The 19,426-nt window shown below is 52.7% G+C and overlaps 1 protein-coding gene across 3 annotated transcripts in view; it reads right to left on the reverse strand.

The window, feature by feature from the left end:
* The window catches only part of kcnj3a (potassium inwardly rectifying channel subfamily J member 3a), a 364,839-nt gene that overhangs the window by 305,377 nt on the left and 40,036 nt on the right, over positions 1–19,426 (reverse strand). The window contains exon 3 of one of the 3 annotated variants that reach the window (XM_072475302.1): positions 7,468–7,511. The exons of the other annotated variants lie outside the window; for them this stretch is intronic. Coding sequence (XP_072331403.1) covers positions 7,468–7,511 — 44 coding nt within the window. The remainder of the gene's footprint in view (positions 1–7,467; positions 7,512–19,426) is intronic. 3 annotated transcript variants of the gene reach the window in all.

A 19,426-nucleotide genomic window follows, 5' to 3' on the forward strand; every position in this document is an offset into this window, starting at 1 on the left:
CCCTTATTGTCAGCCTTCAGGTGCTCTTGCCTGTGCCGTACTACCCTAATAGCTGTGGTATCATTGGTGGAAAGCAGCTGGCTTTCACAGGAGAAGATTGCAACTTATCTTGAGGTCGGCCTCGCGTGGTCCGAAGCCTTGAGGGGCCAGTTTCAGACTGCACCATTTTAGGCACTAGCAGAGTGGCAGTGCTGGGAGCATGGATGCTGTCCTTCTGCTCTTGTGCCCTACGTGCTATCAGCACACAATGCTGGGCCCCGGGCCCCTTCTGAGTGCTCAGCCAGCTCCAACCCCCTCGGAACAAGGCTGCAATCATTCAAATGAGGAGACAGGTCAATGTTTACATGCTGCCGGTCTTCAAGGGTTCAGGAATAGGCTCTTGGTAGTCTCGTCATGGAGAGAGTTGTTAAGATTGTTTTAATCACAAGTCCTTATTGATTTTTTTCATTTAAATTTGACATCACTTTCATGTAAATTATATTACGACACCTAAAAACTACTGGGCAGATTGCAAATATTTAATTCTGAGAATACTGTTTACTCTAAAAGTAGTAATAAAGAGTTCTTGCTGTCCATTTTGAATACAATCTTATTCCCCGTCCCATGTGCATGTTTTCCACCAGACCTAGGTATGAAACAGCTGATCTGTCCCAATTTTACAAATGTTATCAGAGTATTAAATCCAGCTTAGATATTTGCAATGTATGATGCTGTTCCTCAATTAAATGCATTCAATGTTGCCCTGGAAATGCAATTGCACTTTCCCCTTGACGGCAAGTCAGCACTGTGCACCTTTAAAAGTTGATGTAAGGCACACTCCTGCAGGCACACAGCTGTTTGAAAATCATGCTGGAGGGGTGGTGGCAACAGATGCCCTGAAATGACAAGGAATAGTGAAAACCTGCGAAAGTCTTACCTGGATGCTGCAAAGCGGAATGAGCCAGGCAAAATGCACGAGCATTAATGATGCTTCCAGAGCAGAGCTTCAACTCCTACATCAGTTATATGGCAGCTGTTTAAACAATACCTATATCATATATTTAACATTAAAAATACAGCTAGCTGATTTTTGAAGAGAATCAACCAAAATATTTGAAAACATTGATCATAGATCATAGAAAATTAGTCACACAGGACGAAGCCAACAGAATTTAGTTCAGCCTGTAGAATGCTACGAACTCCACTCAATAATTTCATTTTCTGTAGTTCACCTTTTTCCTGATTATGTATTGAAAAATTGAAAATTGCTTATTCTCACAAGTAGGCTTCAAATGAAGTTACTGTGAAAAGCCCCTAGTCACCACATTCCGGCGCCTGTTCGGGGAGGCTGTTACGGGACTCGAACCGTGCTGCTGGCCTGCCTTTGTCTGCTTTCAAAGCCAGCGATTTAGCCCTGTGCTAAACAGCCCCTGTGCACTGAGAGTGCATTCTCTGTGCACTGCCATAAACATAGGCCTGGACTTTCATTCCTGGGTACATTTCCCAGCTCTGCCATCCCAACCCTGGAACAAGCACTCCAGAAGTTGGAATTTTTGTTCTGGAATGGCAGGATTATCTGGGAGTCAGGCCGGGTGGCCCCACAGATGCAGTAGCTGCCAGGTGCATAGGTGGGCTGGGTATCAGGGGTTATGGGGAGAAGGCAAGAGAATGGGAATGAGAAAATATCAGCCATGATTGAATGGCAGAGCAGACTCGATGGGCCGGGTGGTCTAATGCTACTCCTATGTCTTATGGTCTTATGGCACAAAGCCCGCCTTGAAGCTTTCTTTAAAAACATGCCAAAGAAATAAACAGCCCTCCAGACCTTAATTCACATTCCCTCACTGCCACCCCACATACACCCAGGCCCCATCCATGCCAACCCACGCCCCCATGCCATCCCCTCATGGCCCCTCAAACCCTCTCTGCTACCCGCTGAATAGAAGAAATAGGAACAGGAGTAGTTCTTCTGGCCCCTCAATACAATCATGCCTGACCTCCCATCTCACCTCTATTTTTCTGCTACTGCCCATATTCTTTGATTCCCTGAGAGATCAAAAATCTACCTTTCTCAGCTTGAAATCGACTAAACGGTTCAGCAACCATAACCCTCTGGAATAGAGAGCTCCCATGTTTTACAACCCTTTGAGTGAAGACAGTTTTCCTCATTCTAGTCCTATGTAAGTCCCTTATTCTGTGGCTGTGCCTCCATATTCTACATTCCCCAATGAGGGAAAACAACCGCTCGGTATCTATCCAGACAAGCCCCTTCAGAATTTGATATGTTTCAATAAGTTCACCTCTCATGCTTCTGAGCTCCAGCAAATACAGGCCCAATATGCTCAGCCATTCATAAATAGGACAACACTCTGACCCCGGGAACCAATCTAGTGAACCATTATTGTACCATCTCCAAGACAAGTATATCCTTTCTTTGAGACCAAAACTGTGCAGAGTACTCCAGGTGTGGTCTCACCAAAATCCAGGATAATTGTAGTAAGACTTCATTATTCCTGTATTTCAATCCCCTTACAATAAAGGTCAACATACCATTTGTCTTCCTAATTGCTTGCTGTACTGACAGGTTACCCTTTTGTGTTCCTTGTGCAAGGTACCCAAGTCAGTCTTAACATTTATTGTTGGGTCAGCATTTATTGCCCATCGCAGGTAAGGATGACAGATTTCCTTCCCTAAAGGACAGTAGTGAACCAGATGGGTTTTTATGATTGACAATGGTTTCATGGTCATCATTAGAATTTTAATTCCAGATTTTTATTGAATTCAAATTCCATCATCTATCCTTGGTCGAACCCGGGTCCCCAGAGCATTTCCCTGGGTCTCTGGATCATTAGTCAGTGACAATACCACAACGCCACTGCCTTCTCCCTAAGTACAGAACAAATCCCTCAATCACATTCACTGACCTCCACTCAACTTCCCCTGACTCCCAGGCAACCAATCTTGCCTGACCCAATCACCCCCCCAACTCACCTACCCAATCACTCACCCTACCAACCTGCCACACTATCCACCTACCACCTCGCCCGCATAGCTACTTACCCACCTACCTCCTCATCCACCTGCCACCCTTTCCACTTAATTTAAATTCAATTGAGATCTCGGGAATAGAAAGCGAGTCTCGGCAATGGTAACTATGAGACTGTCATAGTTTAACGTAAAATCTCATCGGGTACATGATTGTCCGTTAGGGAGAGAAATCTTCCATCCTTACCTGACCTGGCCCACATGTGACTCCACACCCACAGCAATGTGGTTGAATCTGAACTGCTTTCTGAAAGGACCTGGCTAACCACTCAGTTCAAGGACAATTAAGGATGAGCTTTCAATGCTGGCCTTGTCAGTGACACCACATCCCATGAAAGAAAAAAAATCAATACTACAATCCATTTCCTCGATGCCCATTTTTCCCTACTGCAATGCCATAAACCAGATTCAGCCCATAAAATTCCTTCTGCCAGATAGATCACAGGAAGTAATACCTTGGGCTGGATTCTCGCTTTGGAAGACTAAGGGCGCGATTCAGCGGCCTCGTCGCGCCCAACTTGGCCAGATATGCGACACTCGAAATATCTCACGAGATTCATCGCGATCTGAATCTTGCCCTCACTGGGCGTGACCTAGATCAGCATATTTAAATGAGCTGTACGGATCATTTAAATATACGTTCGCCAGATTCTCCCGGTGCCTGGTACTTAACGGCCACACCTGCAAGACTTCGCCAGGGCACCTTTTAGTACTAGTCAGGAGGAGGGTGGGTCAAAGACTCGAGCCCACCCTCCTGAATAGCATGGGGGAGGTGGTGGTAGAGACAGTCAGCACTGCCAGCCTCACCAGGAGGAGACAGCTGATGATCCTGAGGTGTGGGTGTCACTAGTGGGTCCTCTGACCTGTGAGGGGCAGAGTACCATGGAGGGTTCCAAAAGCCACAGTGTAGGTGTCCTTTGTTTGGGGTGAACTCTGCTAATACACAATTTCTTCTGTATTGGGGAGCGCTTCTTTTTTTAATATAAATTTAGAGTACCCAATTTTTTTTTTCCGATTAAGGGGCAATTTAGAGTGGCCAGTCAACCTGCCCTGCACATCTTGGGTTGTGGGGGTGAAACTTGTGCAAACATGGAAGAATGTGCAAACTCCACTGATCTGGAGCGGGAATCAAACTCGGGTCCTCAGCGCTGTGAGGCAGCAGTGTTAACCACTGTGCCACCGTGTTGCCCTGGGGCAGTACTTCTGAGGAGTGCCAACACCTGGTAGGCCACTGATTGAGGTTGGCCACACCCCACACCCATCCCCTTGATGATACAGCTGGGGTATGATGTGGGATCCCATCCAGGCCTTGATGGGTTCCCCCAACACCAAAGGCTCTCTGAACATTTACAGGACACAGTGGGCAGTCAGCAATGTGAACAGCCAGGAGCCTATAAGTAAGGTAAAGGTAAAAGTTGCCATAGTCCCAGATGACCATAGGCTGCTTTCCCCTTTGAGGGAGGGAGCTGACTGGTGGTGGTTTAACTTGAGGATCACCACACCTCAGGTGTGGGGAAAGGTTGAGAAGGCGGGTCTTCATGAATAACCTTTTGAATCCAGCAAAGTTTAAATCCATATACTGCAGCAATGATGGTCTGAGCCAGGCCACCCCGAGTCCACAGACTTGTTACCAAATCATTGCTCGCCACTCCACCTAACTGGGCAAGCCAACCTCCAGCAAGCCGGACAATGTTTGAAAGTTTTTGAGAGTTTTTTTTGGCCTTCCTCTCCCCTCCCATTAGCCATGGCACTCAGGCCCCACTGGTAAATACTGGCATCAAATCGTGTTCACGTGACATCCGCCCTGAGAGGGGCAGAGCATTGCAGAGGGGCAAAGCATGAGTGTCCAATGCACAAATGATATTTAAATCCATGCAAATGATGGTTCTGCATGGCCCGCCGCACGGGGGCAAACTTCGATAACGCTGCCAGAGAGTGACTGGAGCATGACGACGGAATCGGCGTTGGGCGCAAATTGCGATTTTTCCATTCCACCCCATTCTCCGCCTGATTGCAATTCTTGCTGCTGGCATCAGGAAGCGGAGAATTCAGCCCTTTAGATAATAGCTTTCCTGCATTATTATATCTTATCATATTAGCAGCAAAGATTTTTTACACTTGGAATACATCACACATGCCAACATATACGTGCCGAAACATTCCTTTATACACAAAATAGTTTGTTTTAATTGTTCAGTGGTTAGAATGTGGAACTTGCTACCATTAAAATGGTTAAAATAAATAGCTTAGCTGAGGCAGATGGAATGGAAGGACACTTACATAAAATGTAAACACCAGCTGAGATTAGTTGTGTCACATATTGCACTTGTAGCTCTTGTATACAATAGGTTTGGAATTCATCAACAGATCATTCTCAGGTCCTTCAGCCTCATGTTTCCCGAAGGCGTGTTGTTCACTGGCAGCAGGATTCAGTACTCCTAATGCCTGCCAATGGGATTTCCCACTGAAGCCACCTCAAGCCACCAGAAAACCCGCGGGCGGGAGTGCGCTACCAGTGGGAACAGAGTATCCCAACGGCCGGAGAATCCTGGCCCATATATGTTATATAAGTAGAGATACTATGCTGGAGAAATTGGGTGCAATGTGGACATGCCTAAAGATGTGTCATAGGAATCGGTGCATAAGTCTCTATGCTCAGTAGCTGATTCGCAATGATGGTTTCAGGTAGGTGAACATTGTCTTCACAGAATCATGCAGGTCATATTGGGTAACACTGGAAAACAGGCCTGGGGATCATGATGAACCTGGGACATCCATACCACCACAGGCTGGGTGTTGAATTTGTGCTGCCTGTTTTATTTTAAATGATTGCTACATGCAGCCAATCCTATCGGCAGGAATTATAACTGATTAGGTCAATGCTAGGAACAGAGCTCCATGAATATGGATGAATGTTTGAAGAGATTTAAGGATGTAATGACCCAAGAAATGCACAAGTGATCTGGTATTGCTAGGGGGATGAACAGCTAAGGAGCAAAGGGTAAACAGAAAGCATATTTCAGTGAGGTTGGACCAGCCAAGGGTTTTTCGGCAATTCAGAACACGCTGGGTTGGATTTTATGAGCCACTGCCATATTTGCTTTGTGGGGGGCAGGCACGTAAAATAGTCTCCAATACCATCCAATCCCAAGATCACTCTCAGAACACAGTAGGTGGATGGGCACAGAAATTGGTAGTCTGTCCACCATATTTAAATAAGTAATCAAGGGTCAACTGAACTTATTCACAAGCCAATTGACTCCGATAATATGCTGCCTATGCCATTATATGGATGGCGTGGCAGGCCGTATTTATAAAAAAGCTTTTTAAAAGGGCGGGAAGGAAGGGGGTTACTATCTTCAGGCATTGTCCTTTGTATATTGGAGGACAGCCCTCTGAAGATGGTATTCCCCTTTCTTCCTCCCCATCTGCTCGCCAAAGCCAAACATGTCCATCCCCCTGCTCCCCTCCCTAAACTGGCCAAACTCTCCCCCCAACATCCCGGTTTTACCTTGCTCCAATACTATTCAATCTTCTTCATGTGACTGGTTGCAGTCCCTGGAGTGCCCACTAATTATCTCCTGGTGTTGTGGGACTGCTGGAGCTGCCAACCAAATAGATGGCCAGCAGTGCCCATGGGTGGGGCTTTCTCCCTAGTGAGGGGGGAATGTCCCACAGGCAGACTATTTAGCCCACCCACAGTGCATTATGGCTGTGAAGCATGGGGGGGAGGGGGGGAACACCGTGGAGCAAATCAGCTTCTTACCAATTTTGATTTTGGGGGTGAGGTAACAAGCTTTCCACACCCCCGTAATATGCTGTCCACTGTGTCATAATATACACCAGTATATCATGGTGCAGACACACACTGATGGACACACAGTGGGACCAATCAACGTACACAACACAGCAGCCAATCAGTAGTGAGAGCACACGCACTATAAAGACAGGGGACATCAGAGTTCCTGCTCATTCGAGTAGCAGCTAGCTAGGAGCACAGAGCTCACAGCCTGCAACACAGACATTCACCATGTGCTGAGTGCATCAACTGGTTAGGACAAGGCAAAGGTCTTTAGTGAAAGCTGGTATTGTATTTACCCACAGTTCAAGTATGTTTAAATAGTTAACCTTTCAATAAAATAGTGTTGCACTACTTCAAGTGTTGGTGACCTGTATGTGATCCAGAACACCCAACACATCACACTGTGTTTCTTGGAACTTACTGTGTCAAAATCAGGAAACTAATTAACCCACTTTCAGAATACTCCACAACCAACTTGAGTCTTAAAGGGGCATCACACAAAATAGATTACATACTTCCTAAAGCACATGGGTCATCACAGTAATGATTGATAGAGATTGTACGCAGCTGGGTAATGGGGATGTATTGAATTGAGCAGTTGAGGCAATAATGTGGCTGTAAGGATTTGAAAATCGCCTTACCTTGATCAATCTTGTCAAATCCTTAAACCTCTTCCCACATTCATCTAAAGCATATAAAATATCTAAATTATTCAAAAAAATTATTTAAGGATTAAATAAGTTCTTTTTGAAAAATCCCTTTTCAATATTTTAATTGGTCGTCAGATAACAAATGTCATTAAAATCATTAAGAAACATCTAAACTTCCTTGTAACCACATTTTACATTGAGAAGCTTATTTTTCATCTTCACATTTCCTATTTTTCCCTATCAGAATTAATTGCATCTAAATATTCTGAAAGAAAAACTAATGGATAGCAGTGGAGTCATTAAATTAGCAGATGCTAATAGTTAGATGCACTGGGGGCAGGACAGGGCAGGGCAGAGTGGGGGAAACAAAAAAAGGCATTAGCAGTTTATTCCTTTCCAGTGCTGGAAAGCAAGTGTGGCTGGTGGAGAATGATTCAGTTCAGCTACAGTATTCCCTCTGGCTACGTAGCCTGCTGGCATTTTCTAGCTGATAATGAAATTGTCCTCAATTGCAACACCAGAAAACTGCTGTCACCCAACAGACTATACCTGAGCATAAGTTCTGTCTCTTCATCAGAAGGGAAATAGAGCATAAATTTGGAAGTAAGTCCATTTAAAAGTTTAGTTGAAGAACACCTGGCATTGAAATAGAAAGTCATATTTTGTAAGCAAGGAACGGTTACATTGAGGAATTGTGACAGGATGAGGAAGAACTGAGCCAAAATGGAGGCCACAGTTTAGAGGAGAAATGTGCTATTTTGAGCTCCTAACACCATTAGAAACATATATTTTCAGAATCACCAAACCTGCTAACATATCACCTAATGATCAGAAAACAGTCTAAATTCAATATCAGCTGGCCATTTGGTAATACGCCCACCAGTGCAAAGATATAGCAGCAAAGGTTTTTTTTTTAATGTGTAAAGAATTCTGCCAGCAATCGACTTCATAAATGCATTGAAATAATTAAATAACTGGTCAAAAAAAGCGAACAAAGATTACTCTGATCACTATATTCCGTAAAATGTTATTTTTAAATGCACTTACAGTGCTGCTCTGCATTGTGACAAGAGGAATTTATTTATTACTGCATTTGTTTTATTACACTGATGCAAACATTTACCTGCTCACTATGATAAAGGATTATAAACCTTATTTTTATAACAGATGCCTGTGCAGAAGGCAGGTTTTAACCTGTCAAAGGCACATTAATTGTAAGATCAAAATGGTTGAATCAAAATTTCCAAGACTTGTGTGTATAAAAGATCCATCACTGTAATTTTGGGAGCACTCATCACATTGCCTGTTAACCCTTTCTAGTAGGGTGAGTTTACTTAATCTATTTGTAGAGAAGACAGAAATGATATATGAGAAAATGGAGGCAAGAATTGTAACGGATGTGAAATCTCATACATAAGTCAAGAGTAAAGACCCCTGAATTACTACATTGTGTCAGTCTAATCTTCCATCTCCTTCAGAAATGGTGACCTCATCTGGTGAAAATATGAAAGTATAGTTTTCACTAAAGATGTCCTGAAATGGGCAGCACGGGGCACAGTGGGTAGCACTGTTGCTTCACAGCTCCAGGGTCCCAGGTTCGATTCACGGCTTGGGTCACTGTCTGTGTGGAGTCTGCACGCTCTCCCCGTGTCTGCGTGGGTTTCCTCCGTGTGCTCCGGTTTCCTCCCACAAGTCCTGTTAAGGTAATGTTAGGAAATTTGGACATTCTGAATTCTCTCTCTGTGTACCCGAACAGGCGCCGGGATGTGGCGACCAGGGGCTTTTCACAGTAACTTCATTGCAGTGTTAATGTAAGCCTACTTGTGACAACAAAATTACTTTACATTTTAAATAACTTTATAAATGTATTTTAAAAAATGTTTAATGTTCTATTTTAAAATATATGCCCGTAAACACTTTACATTTATGTTGCACCTTTCATGAAATGTCCCTTGCATTTACAAGATGGATGTGTTCAGTGTCATTGAATGTGTGGGGGGATAATTTAGGGGCGAAATTTCCAGGGTCCATTCACCATGGACGGAAATCCTGCTATGGCCGCTAACTCTCACAAGAGGCCAAAAACAAAAGATTTGTGCCGGCAAGATTGCAGATTGCAATTTCGAGGTCAATCCCCGATGAGGCAATCAGGTTCACGCCCAGAAAGGGCAAGAACCTGGGGCGAAATTCTCCATTATTGGCGGAAAGTCCGCCGATCGGCGCAAAAAACGGCGCAAATCCCACTTGCGTCACGTCATAAAAATGGGCCGATAGTCTGCGGCCCGAAATGGGCTAGCAGCGACGTAACGGGATCCGCGCTTGCGCAGTGGTTCACGCCGTGCAGCGTCATACGCGCTGCACGGCGTGACGGCTCATAAGGCCGCGCAGCTCCCCCCCACCCGACCGGAACAGCCGACCGCAACACCCGACTTGATGGCTGGCCGTCGCTCAGCCCCGAGGTTCGAGTCACGCGATGTGGAGGCGCTCCTGGACGCGGTGGAGCAGAGGACGGACGCCCTGTATCCCGGGCACGGCCGCAGAGTTGCCCCACGCCACAGCCGGCGTCTGTGGAGGGAGGTGGCAGAGGCCGTCACCGCTGTGGCCCTAACACCACGGACAGGCACCCAGTGCCACAAGAAGGTGAACGACCTCGTCAGAGCAGGCAGGGTGAGCCTCCCCCATATCCCCCCTCCCCCATATCCCCCCTCCCCCATATCCCCCATATCCCCCCTCCCCCATATCCCCCCTCCCCCATATCCCCCCTCCCCCATATCCCCCATATTCCCCCCTCCCCCATATCCCCCCTCCCCATATCCCCCATATTCCCCCCTCCCCCATATCCTCCATATCCCCCCTCCCCCATATCCCCCTCCCCCATATCCCCCATATCCCCCCCTCCCCCATATCCCCCCCTCCCCCATATCCCCCCTCCCCCATATCCCCCCTCCCCTATATCCCCCTCCCCCGTATCACCTGATCACTGCCTGATGTCTAACCATGCATGCTTCATTGTGTATCGCAGGACCAAACGTCCAGGCACCCATCCCCGCAGATGCAGACCGCCCGCAGGATGCCCCTCGGAGACCACAGGAGACGGAGAGACCCGCACCCTCCAGCATGCGACGCCCGCAGGATGCCCCTCAGAGACCACAGGAGACGGAGAGACCCGCACCCTCCAGCATGCGACGCCCGCAGGATGCCCCTCGGAGACCACAGGAGACGGAGAGACCCGCACCCTCCAGCATGCGACGCCCGCAGGATGCCCCTCGGAGACCACAGGAGACGGAGAGACCCGCACCCTCCAGCATGCGACGCCCGCAGGATGTCCCTCGGAGACCACGGGAGACGGAGAGACCCGAACCCTCCAGCATGCGACGCCCGCAGGATGCCCCTCGGAGACCACGGGAGACGGAGAGACCCGGACCCTCCAGCATGCGACGCCCGCAGGATGCCCCTCGCACACCACGGGAGACGGAGAGACCTGGAGCAACAGGGAGACGACACCCCCATCACGTGCGGGAGCGACCACCCAGCGATGAGGGGGGCAGCCACAGGCCCCCGTCACATCCGAGCCAGGACACCACTACCCAGGACACCACTATCCAGGACACCACTATCCAGGACACCCCTACCCGGGACACCACTACCCAGGACACCCCTACCCGGGACACCACTACCCGGGACAGCACTACCCGGGACAGCACTACCCAGGACACCCCTACCCGGGAAGACGAAATACCGGACAGTGACTCAGAGTGGATGGGTGGAGACGAACCCCCACCCCAAAGTGCCATGGACTCAGAGTGGGACGAAGAGCACGACACAACGCCACTGCTGTCACCAACACCCTCCACCATCGCAGAAACACTCACCACGGTTGGGCACTTTAGTGATGAGGCGTCTGGTACACTCACTGGTGCGCACAACACAGCCGTCCCGGTACAGCAGGTGGAGGTAGGAGCAGCAGAGGGACCGGGCGGTCGGAGGGCAGCCCAGGCCAAGCGAACATCTGCCGCCCAGATGGATCCCGGGTTCCTGCAGTTACCACACCCACACATAGATCCGATGCAACCACCGACACGGAGACGAGCGAATAGGGTGACGGGTGGCTTGCGGCGGCTGCGGTCGCAGGTGGAGGAGTCCACCCGCGTCCAGGAGCTGGGAGTGGTCCCGGTCACGCGTGCCACCCAGGCTGACACCGCACGGGTGGCGTCCGCGGTGGAGGCAATGGGTGCGACGGTGTCAGACATGGGGAACGGTTTGCAAGGCCTGGGGCCTTCCGTGCAGGCGGCGTCTGTGGCCCAGGAAATGGCTGCCCTCTCACAGGAGGCCATGAGCCAGTGCCAGCGCCAGATGGCAGAGGCGCTCAACGCCATAGCCCAGTCTCAGCAGGCCATGGCCCAGTCTCAGCAGGCCATAGCCCAGTCTCTGCAGGCCATGGCCCAGTCTCTGCAGGCCATGGCCCAGTCTCAGCAGGCCATCGCTGAGGGCATCGGCGCCAGTGGCCATGTGCGAGCTGGCGTCGCACTGTCGCAGACAGGGTTCGACAACCCCCTGGGCTCCATGGCTGCAAACCTGCAGACCCCTGTCGATACCAGCACGGGCCTCCAGGACTGGCAGCGCCAGATGTCGGGGGCGCGTAGGATGGCCAGTCCGTTCGCATCCCCCACCCATGTAGAGGCCTGGGGGCCATCGGGCACCCCGAGGGAGGAGGAGGTGGTGTGGTCCATCCCGGCTCCCTCTGTAGGGGAGGTCCCGGTACACCGCGACACCTCGGACTCCCCCCCTTCCGTCCCAGGTGCATCGGGTGGGCAACGGGCAGGACAGGCTGGCAGCTCGCCATCCCAGTCGCCTGGGCCGCAGCCTGGCCCATCTAGGCCAGAACGCCCCAGGAAACGGCCGCCAAAGGGATCCAGTGTCAGAGGGCAGGAATCACAGGAGTCCACCTCCAGTTCTGCTGTACCGTCTGGGGAACCACGTAGACGTAGTCAAAGGGCCCGTAAGGCCAAACAATTAGACACTGAGTAAGTTGGCACGGGTGCAGGGCACAGATGAGTTTTAGGGGCTAGGGCACGTGCATGAACTCCTTTGGTTATTAAAGTCAATGTTACACCTACCGAAGCTGCCTTTGTGCTCTGTCCAAAGTGTGCGGGGGTGTCATGTACGTTGAGCGCAAGTGTGTGTGTGAGGGGTGGTCTTACCTCAGCCCCAGATGAGTCTGCCCCCTTCCCCCTGGGCCGCCATCAACATCCCCCGGGCAGAGGACGGGACCGTGCGCTGCAGTGTCACAGCCGCATGCAGGGATGGTCCGGGTGGATGGTGGTACTGTGGCCATGGGTCAGACATAGTCCAACGATGTAGAGCCAGGAGCTCATCGGAGGCGGGTTGTCGTCATTCTCCATGGCCTGCGATAGACACGCGTCCACCCGCAACTGGGTGAGCCCGGCCCGTTGTGCCGCCGGTGGATCGGCAATTGGGGGTGGGGGGGTGGTGTGCATGCGGGTGGGGTGTGTGGGGTTGGGGAGGAGGGTGAGGGTGCTGGGTGGGTGGATGGGTGGGGGGTGTGGGTGGTCGGCTGTTGTCATGGTGTGCGGTCTGTGGCCATACTACCCGATTCCCACGCCCATCTAGTCAGTGAAGCGGGCGTCTATCAGTCTGTCCCGTGCCCGCTGGGCCAGCCGGTAACGGCGGACAGCCACCCGCCTGTGTCTACCTCGTCTGCCCTGACCATTGCCCCCATCCCCCTCATCTGGGGAGGACTGGGCCTCTTCCTGCTGCTCCTCCACTCCGCCCTCCTCTGCCTGCGGCACATCGCCCCTCTGCTGGGCTATGTTGTGCAGGACGCAGAACACCACAATGATGCGGCCGACCCTATCTGACCGATACTGAAGGGCGCCCCCAGAGAGGTCCAGGCACCTGAAACGCATCTTCAGCACGCCAAAGCACCTCTCGATCACTCCCCTTGTCGCTACATGGGCATCATTGTAGCGGTTCTCCGCCTCATTGCGTGGCCTCCGTATAGGCGTCATCAGCCACGATCGCAATGGGTAGCCCCTGTCGCCCAGCAACCAGCCCCTCAGCCGGGGATGGCGTCCCTCGTACATGCCGGGGATGGATGACCGCGACAACACGAATGAGTCGTGTACACTGCCTGGGTGACGGGCGCAGACGTGCAGGATCATCATGCGGTGGTCGCAGACCACCTGTACGTTCATTGAATAGGTCCCCTTCCTATTAGTGAACACGGCCCTGTTCTCTGCAGGTGGCCGCACGGCGACGTGCATCCCATCGATCGCGCCCTGGACCATGGGGAACCCGGCAACGGCAGAGAAGCCCACGGCCCGGGCATCTTGGCTGGCCCGGTCCACGGGGAAGCGGATGTAGCGGTGCGCCATGGCATAAAGGGCATCTGTCACTGCCCGGATGCACCGATGCACCGATGTCTGCGATATGCCGGACAGGTCCCCACTCGGTGCCTGGAATGACCCCGTTGCATAAAAGTTCAGGGCCACCGTAACCTTGACGGACACGGGGAGAGGGTGTCCCCCGCCAGTGCCACGCGGTGACAGGTGTGCCAGCAGGTGGCAGATGTGTGCCACGGTTTCCCGGCTCATCCGGAGTCTCCTCCTGCATTCCCGGTCCGTGAGGTCCTGGTATGACTGCCGGGGCCGGTACACACGGGGCGCCCTCGGGTGCCTCCGTTGCCGTGGGGCCGCGACGTCCTCCTCCCCCTCCTCGTCCTGTCGGTCAGGTGTCCCTCCAGCCTGGGCGGCTGCCGCCTGCCCCTCTGCGGCAGCATGCGCCGCCTCTCTGGCACGCTCCTCCTCCTCCTCCTCCTCCTCCTCCTCATCCAGGGCAACATAGACATGAGCGGCTGCCACCACGGCGGCCAACATCGCCGGATGGTCTGAAAACATGACGGCCTGGTGGGGGGGAGGGGAACGACGACATGTCATCATTGCCCATATCCCCTCCTCCCCCCAGCCAGGTGGCATGGACCGCATGGGTCCAACTGTTGGAGGCTGGCACCTGGCCAGGTGGACCAACTCATTTGCCCTCCCATCACCCACCCCGGCACGGACCCCAACCCCCAACCTCCACCCCGGCACTGACCCCCTCCCCAACCTCCACCCCGGCACGGACCCCCTCCCCAACCTCCACCCCGGCACGGACCCTCTCCCCAACCTCCACCCCAGCACGGACCCCCCCCCAACCCCCAACCTCCACCCCGGCACGGACCCCCTCCCCAACCTCCACCCCGGCACGGACCCCCTCCCCCAACCTCCACCCCGGCACGGACCCCCTCCCCCAACCTCCACCCCGGCACGGACCCCCCCCCAACCTCCACCCCGGCACGGACCCCCTCCCCAACCTCCACCCCGGCACGGACCCCCCCCCCCCAACCTCCACCCCGGCACGGACCCCCCCCAACCCCCAACCTCCACCCCGGCACGGACCCCAACCCCCAACCTCCACCCCAGCACGGACCCCCCCCCAACCCCCAACTTCCACCCCGGCACGGACCCCCCCCCCCAACCTCCACCCCGGCACGGACCCCCCCCCCAACCTCCACCCCGGCACGGACCCCCTCCCGGCACTCCCCCGGAGCCCAGCCTACTCTAACCACCCCCCCCTCCCCCACCCCCCCTCCGCCGCACACACACACACACAAGCCGAGACACACCTCTCCTCACGCAATCAGTCTGCGGCCACGCCATTTCCTGCCCAGAGCCAACCCCCCAGGCCGTCACTCACCTCCTCGCTGGTCAGCGTGAGCCTGGAGCACCGGGTCACGCCGATGAAAAGAAGGTTTGATTGACGTCGACGTGAACGGTCATCACGTCGACGGGACTTCGGCCCATCCGGAAGGGAGAATATCGGCAGGCCGAAAATCGGCTGCCTTGCGCAGACCCGTGACATTCTCCACGGCAGCGGCGCCATTAACGCCCCGCCGACTTTTCTCCCTTCGGAGACTTCGGCGGGGGCCGGGGCGGGATTCACGGCGGCCAACGGCCATTCTCCGACCCGGCGGGGGGTCGGAGAATGACGCCCCTGATTTCAATATGTTTGAATGTCATTAGCGAGGTTAAAGTCAAATCCCCAGGCCTTGTTGAATCTATCCGCCCACAAGCGTGATGTTGCATGGGCACGGATTACGACTGCTTTTTAAAAGCGAAGACCAGGCACCAACAACTCCAAAAGAGAGGAAGGAGGTGAGTACCCTCTGTACGTTGTATCTCGGTTAACAAGGGTAAGTATCTGCTGACCAACTGCACAGGGGAATTCAAGGGTTCTGGGATGGGGGGGTGGAGGTGAGGGGGGCAGGTTGGGGGTCCCCTCCAGGATGGGGGTCGTGGTTAGTGTGTGTTGCCATGAAATCTGCTGTGCACCTGTTTTAAAACCCTTCACAGCCCAGAGAAATTCTTCAGCTTGTCTGTTTTAAAACCTCTTCACAGCCCAGAGTGAATGAAAAGGCTTTCTTTGCTGACAGCTGCTGACTGCCCTGAGAGATTCTAGACAAGGCTTTCAGTATCTGAAAACCTTTTTCACTGCCACTAATAGATCTCCAGTCTCTGTGCCAAATAAGCTAGAATGAGCTCACAGATAAGAGCTGCCAATAGTCTGGGGGGTGCGCCGACTGGGGGAGCGGGCTCAATATATGGGAGTAAGGGAGACTGAAGGTTGCCAGGCTAAGGGGCGAGCTGGATGAAGCCCAAGAGAGAAGGCAGAACAGCTCTTTTGCACAGCACGGAGGGGTTTCCTGCATGGGCTGCTGTTGCACATATTTCACCTCCTTGCCCTCGTCCATCACCCAAACAGGTCTTGTTGCCGTCCGGCGATGGAGGTCCCCACTGGAGGTCCTTCTACGGAGGAGTCCTCCTTCTCAATCTTGGGGGCCTGAGATGGGGGGTGTTGCATGCAGCAGTACCATGCAACCATCAATTGCACCAGTTCATGGACTCCCCTGATGCCTGCCTCTTTTGCGGCCTTGTGAAATACGTGGACCATGTCCACATGAAGTATGTTATGCTGCATCCGCTTTTTAGTTATTTATCCAACTTTTTATTGAAGTTTTGTCCCACACTCCTGATCTACGTGCGCCTGGTGTGGAGAGGGGCGTGGAAGAGGAGGACCTCCTCATGAACCTGCGATTGGGCCTGGGGAAACTTGCCATTAACAGGTCCAGGCACTGAGCGATGGAGGGGGTCATCCAGCCCAACTGTCTGCCCCTCTCCCACGGCTTCATTTGAGGCTAGGTGTCCCTGGAGAGGGAGCATTGGGTGTCCACTGGCACCATTATGGTCTTCTATGCCCATTGGGTACTGCAGGGTCTTGGGTGCTTTGTTGACCCTTGCAATCACATTTTGGTTTGAGTTCTTTAAGTTTCATTTGCTCTTTGTTTTTGTTTGGATAGTGCCTCTTTAAGGGATGGCCCCTTTTAATTTATTTGTTTCATTTAGTTTAATTGAGTGAATTCCGAAGAGTTCAAAGTTAAGGAGAAAACGTGCAGCTCCTGTTCATAGAGCTGATGGGTCTTCTCTACTCCTTGCAGACGCTGCCAGTCTTTTACCAGGACCTTCTCATAGTTTGGAACATGGTCACCTTGCGCTGCAGCCGTCCCCCCATCAGGAGTAGTGTCTGTTTTCAGGGAGCCACACCTCCACCAGTACCATTACAAGTGGCTGACGGAGAGGAGGGCTGTGGCTGCCGGGGCAACCAGGATCGGGGACATGCTGGGCGGCGGAGGAATGAGCTGGATGACACACAGCGAATTGGAATGTCGCACAGCAGTGGGTGTCCACCTCAAGGCCGATGCTATTCAATTTTTTTAAAATTTGGAGTACCCAATTAACTTTTTTCTAATTAAGGAGCAATTTAGCATGGCCAATCGACCTAACCCGCACATCTTTGGGTGGTGGGGGTGAAACCCACGCAGACATGGGGAGAATGTGCAAACTCCACATAGACAGTGACCCAGAGCCAGGATCCGAACCTGGGTCCTCAGCACCGCAGTCCCAGTGCTAACCACTGTGCCACATGCCGCCCTCTGCTATTCATGACCTCAAAACTGTCATGCTCAGACCCAATGACACTCGTGGGCAGGATTCTCCGATCACCAATGCTGAAATTGCGTTCGGCGATCGGCCGAAGAAGCAAAGTATCCGACTAAATCGGGGTCGGCACCACTTTCGCGATTGCCCTCCCCCCCTCCAAAGCAGCATAGTCTGCACGATGTATCGACGGCCTCAGGATGTTGCCTGAGGCATCTCCCCGACTGGCCGAGTTCCCGACGGCGTGGGTCACTCATGGTCCCATCCGTCGGGAACTCGACAGTTGTGCAGCGCCTCCACAGTTGGGGGGGGGGGTGATCTGCGGTCTGGGGGTACTTTGATAGGGGCTGGGGGCACTGTTGAGGGTTGTCCGCGGCACGCGAGCCAGCCAAAGATGGAGCACTCTTTCGCAGGCCGGGTCCGCGAGTGGCCAGCGCCATGTTGCCCGGCGTGGCCGTTGCAGGCCACCGCCGTGCACATGCACGGCCACGGACCCGGCAATTCTCTGAGCCGTACCGGCAGCTAGAACCAGTGCTCTCTGCTGCCTTGCTGCTAGCCCCCAGCCAAACAGAGGATCGGTGGCCGTTTTACGCCATTTTATCTGTCGTACAACACACCTGTTCCCTGGCCGCGTGGGGACATAGCCCCAGAATCGGAGAATCCATCCCATGGTCTCGAGGATGCACAGGCGTTTGGTCGACTCCTGTCTCAGCAGTCACCTGCTCGGACAAAATTTCACATTGGCCCCAAGCCCCGAATCTTCCCTCAGGTACTGGAGCACCATAATCCTACCTGCCACACGGAAATGCCCTGTGCCCTTTCGCACTGCACAGACGGGTTTCCTTAATGGGCTGCTGCTGCGCACCTTTCACCTCTTTGTCCTCGCCCAGACACGACTTGGCGTGCCTTGTTGATATCTGGGGGCGGACGTCCCCACTGGAATTCCCCTCAAATGGGTGTTCAGTTGACCCTGAGCATGGGTGGCCATTGAACTCACCTGCCAGAGACCAAGAGCTGTGACATAAAGAGATAGTAATCAGACGTGAGCCCATATGTGATTCTGAAGGGGCGGGGGCAGAGACTGTGGCTGGTCATGCGACGATGTCGGATGGGCTGCAGACATTTGAGTTACTGCTGGTCCTCGGAGATGGTGAAGATTTGACAGCTTCCAGAACCAGGAGGACAAAGGATGCTGGGAGGGTTTGAGGGTAAAGGGATGGAACACCAACCTGAGTATCTTTCTCTCTTTCGCTCATCCTTCCCAGAGTTTTGAATTCTGTCGGGATATAGCCTGTGGAATTGGCCATTATAGTCTTCCATGCGCTGGAAGAGGACTGACTCCAGTAATTACAAGATGCCTAACCCAGGGAGGATAAAGCACCATGAGGCCAGGGGGCTGCTGGGCAGGCTCAAGGGCCAGCCTCCCATCAGGGCAAAGAGGGGGCTTGAAGGTGTAGGAGAAGGAGACCAAGGGTTTACAGGACCCGGGTGTCCTTCATGGAGCAGTTGGACTTCATATGCCGCAGGAGACTTTGCTTCAACAAGGAAACAGTATGGCACCTGTGCCACAATCTGGCAAGCCTCATACCACATGGAGGAGGAGGAGGGTACCTGCTCCTTGTGGCTGTTAAGGTCACGGCAGCCTTGAATATTTTTGGCACCAGTTCACTCCAGGGCTCAACTGGTGATCTGTGTGGAATATCTTAGTCTTCAGCCCACAAATGCATCTGCAAGGTTACGGATGCTCTGTATGCCCAGACCTCAGATTACGTCAATTTCAAACTCGACAAGGCCCATCAGGATGAGAGGGCTGCGGGCTTTGCGGCCATCGCTGGACTCCTACAGGGAAGCCATCAATGAAACTCATGTAACGTTAAGAGCAGCTTGGCATCGTGGAG

The sequence above is a fragment of the Scyliorhinus torazame genome, chromosome 2, assembly GCF_047496885.1.
Source record: "Scyliorhinus torazame isolate Kashiwa2021f chromosome 2, sScyTor2.1, whole genome shotgun sequence".
NCBI classification, from domain to species: domain Eukaryota; kingdom Metazoa; phylum Chordata; class Chondrichthyes; order Carcharhiniformes; family Scyliorhinidae; genus Scyliorhinus; species Scyliorhinus torazame.